This window comes from Aspergillus flavus, chromosome 2 (assembly GCF_009017415.1).
Source record: "Aspergillus flavus chromosome 2, complete sequence".
Lineage (NCBI taxonomy): Eukaryota > Fungi > Ascomycota > Eurotiomycetes > Eurotiales > Aspergillaceae > Aspergillus > Aspergillus flavus.
The window spans coordinates 2,860,038-2,862,561 of NC_092409.1; the positions used below are offsets into that span (position 1 = coordinate 2,860,038).

At 46.8% G+C, this 2,524-nt stretch overlaps 1 protein-coding gene across 1 annotated transcript; it reads right to left on the minus strand.

Moving 5' to 3' along the window:
- Positions 1-200: 200 nt before the first annotated feature.
- F9C07_2927 (putative nucleoside transporter) lies at positions 201-1,889 on the minus strand (the record flags this gene model as incomplete). Its single annotated transcript, XM_041289669.2, has 3 exons — positions 201-694; positions 765-1,446; positions 1,530-1,889. The coding sequence occupies 3 exons, from the start codon at positions 1,887-1,889 to the stop codon at positions 201-203; spliced, it is 1,536 nt and encodes a 511-aa protein (XP_041142738.2).
- Between the last annotated feature and the right edge of the window lie 635 nt (positions 1,890-2,524).

The window sequence follows — 2,524 nt, forward strand, 5'->3', positions numbered from 1 at the left end:
CTTAACCCACCATTTCTCTATTTTAAGATCTCTCGTTTGGAATAAAAGTAAAGTGAGATGAATATGTAACTCGAAGAAGTCGACCTTCGCATTGTGATTCTTTTTGGGCATGCCTAAACTCTAACTTTCCATTGATACCCTTGCCAGCGGACTATCTGCACACGAGGGTATTCTAGGTTCGGCCCGCTGCATGAAAGGAGTTACCGTCCGATATACTTCAACTCCAACTTCCTCAACGGTATATACGAAACACTCGTGAAAACCAATGCTAGCTCATTGGCTATATCTCCCCCATCCGCGCCGATCAATTTTGCGATAACACCGACATAATATGTCTCGACCATGCCTACGATCCACCCCGCAGCACCGCAAAGAAAGGCAGTGAGGCCAGCAAACCCGATAGGCATTTTCGATGGCGTGTTCCAGGCGTCAAGGTCGTAGTTTGCTACGTTACCGCCCCGGAAAACGTAGTGTTCGCAGAACAATATGACGAAGAATGAGGTATTCCAGTAGCCCAGCAAGGAGAGGAAATTTTCTAGTACGTCTAGCAAGTGATCTCGGCCGGCGATGCCCAGGGCTAGGATGCAGCCGAAGACAAGTGTAGACCAGATCGCTCTAGGTACCTTTTCGCATGGCTTGGCGAAGAGCTGGGCTGAGAGTGCACCGGAGTAGATGGCGATGCAGTTGACGCCAACTGTGCAAGAGAAGCGTCAGCGGGAGCCCTTTTTTATAGCTGAGAGTGGCTTATACTAGGGTTCACTTACTTCCGGAAAGGACTAGAAGAACTAATAAAAATTTGGCGAATCCGTTGGGATAGATGATTTCTTGTAAAATTTCGCCTATGCCTCTGTCATAGGCGGCAGCCCATTCTGGATTCGTATCTAAGGCTGAGCTGATGCAAGCTCCGAGTAACATTCCGATGCAGGTTGGGATCGTGATTCCGAGGGTGGTGTAGAGGAATACTTTGACCTTGGAGATATTCACCGGGTAGTGCACGTAGAAGTCTGAGACGATCGAGCTCCATGACGCACTTGAGCCATACACAACGCTGATTAGGCTCAGAACATTACCAGATCTCGTGATACCCGATACCGTTGCAGGCGCGGCGAGATTTGCCCGATGCGCTGACTCGCCGTAAATAATCATAAAAATGACGAAGAACACCATCCATGCATATTGCTCGTACATCAGAACACCTTTCAACCCGATAAAACTGAAAAGAAAACTGATGCAGGCAACAATGACTACTCCCACGGCGATCGAGACACGCCCGTCCGAAACAGCACTCAATGCGAGACCACCAGTAATGCAATTAACGGATGCCCATCCTAGCTGTTCAATGACGTTTAAAAGAGCAATGATAGATGATGGGTAAAATCCTAATGAGTACCTCGAGATGGCAACCTGACGGAGACCGGTCTCAGGTCCCATCGTCGCACACCAACCCTATAGATAAATGTGAGCTCTCAGATACCAAAAACATCAGAACCCTCGACAAGCCGTAGTAGAGTAGGAAAGGGTATCCGAACCGTCACAGCGGCCCCCATTAATGTCGAACATATTATGATAGGAATGGTCTGCCCCAAAGATAGACCGAATTGCTTCCCCAAAAATCCAGTACTGAAACAGCTGATGTTCATTGTCGCAGACGCCCACATAAAAGCCATCGCTAGCGAATTGGGAGGATTACGGCCTTCGGGGAGCACCCTGTCGAGACTGTGGGACTCAATACCCAACTTCCTATCTAAATATTCTTCATAATATCTGATTCGCGCGAAGAGTCCTCGTGGCTTCGTTGGGGTCTCTTCCTCGAATGGAGCGGCAGAAAGCTCAGCCTGAGCTTCTTTCCCAGCTTCAAGAGTGTAGGTCTCCATGTTGCGAATGGTCATGTACTAACAAGCATAATGTGTAAAGAGTTTTAGGCAAAAGCACTTGACTTAACTGGCCGAGTCGTGTATTTATAAGATTAAGTTCTTATGGTGCTAAGCTCGAACTAAAGTAGGGGTACAGCCCTCATTCGCTGTGGTGAAATCCTTTTATCTTCAATTTTTTCCGGTAGCGCCACCCATGTGTGGAACGGAAGGTCTCTTATCAAGGTCATATGTTCTTCTTCAGTTTAGCTCAATGCTGGAGGGGTCAAAGTGCAAAGAGCAGACTACACATCCCAGAGGATAAGGGTAAGTATTTAATGCCTCACGCTATTTGCTAGTACTATGTTCAATTTAACTGGCGTCACCAAGCAGTGTCTTTGCATTTATTATCCATTAATGCAGACCATTTGAGCCGTGATCAAGGAAAAATTTGCGAAAATGCGTATCTCAATCAAGCTTTGGGTCCACTTCGGCCCAAGCTTAGCCTGTGCCTTTTACATGGGTGGTGGGTCGGATGTCCGAACCTTCGGTAGTCCTTCTCTAATTGTCTAGAGTTACCTTGAACCCAGGCATTATTGATACAATATATGCTCGTTTTGTTACTTATTCTTTGAATTATGTCCTAGCATTCATGTGACAATGAATATGTGTCA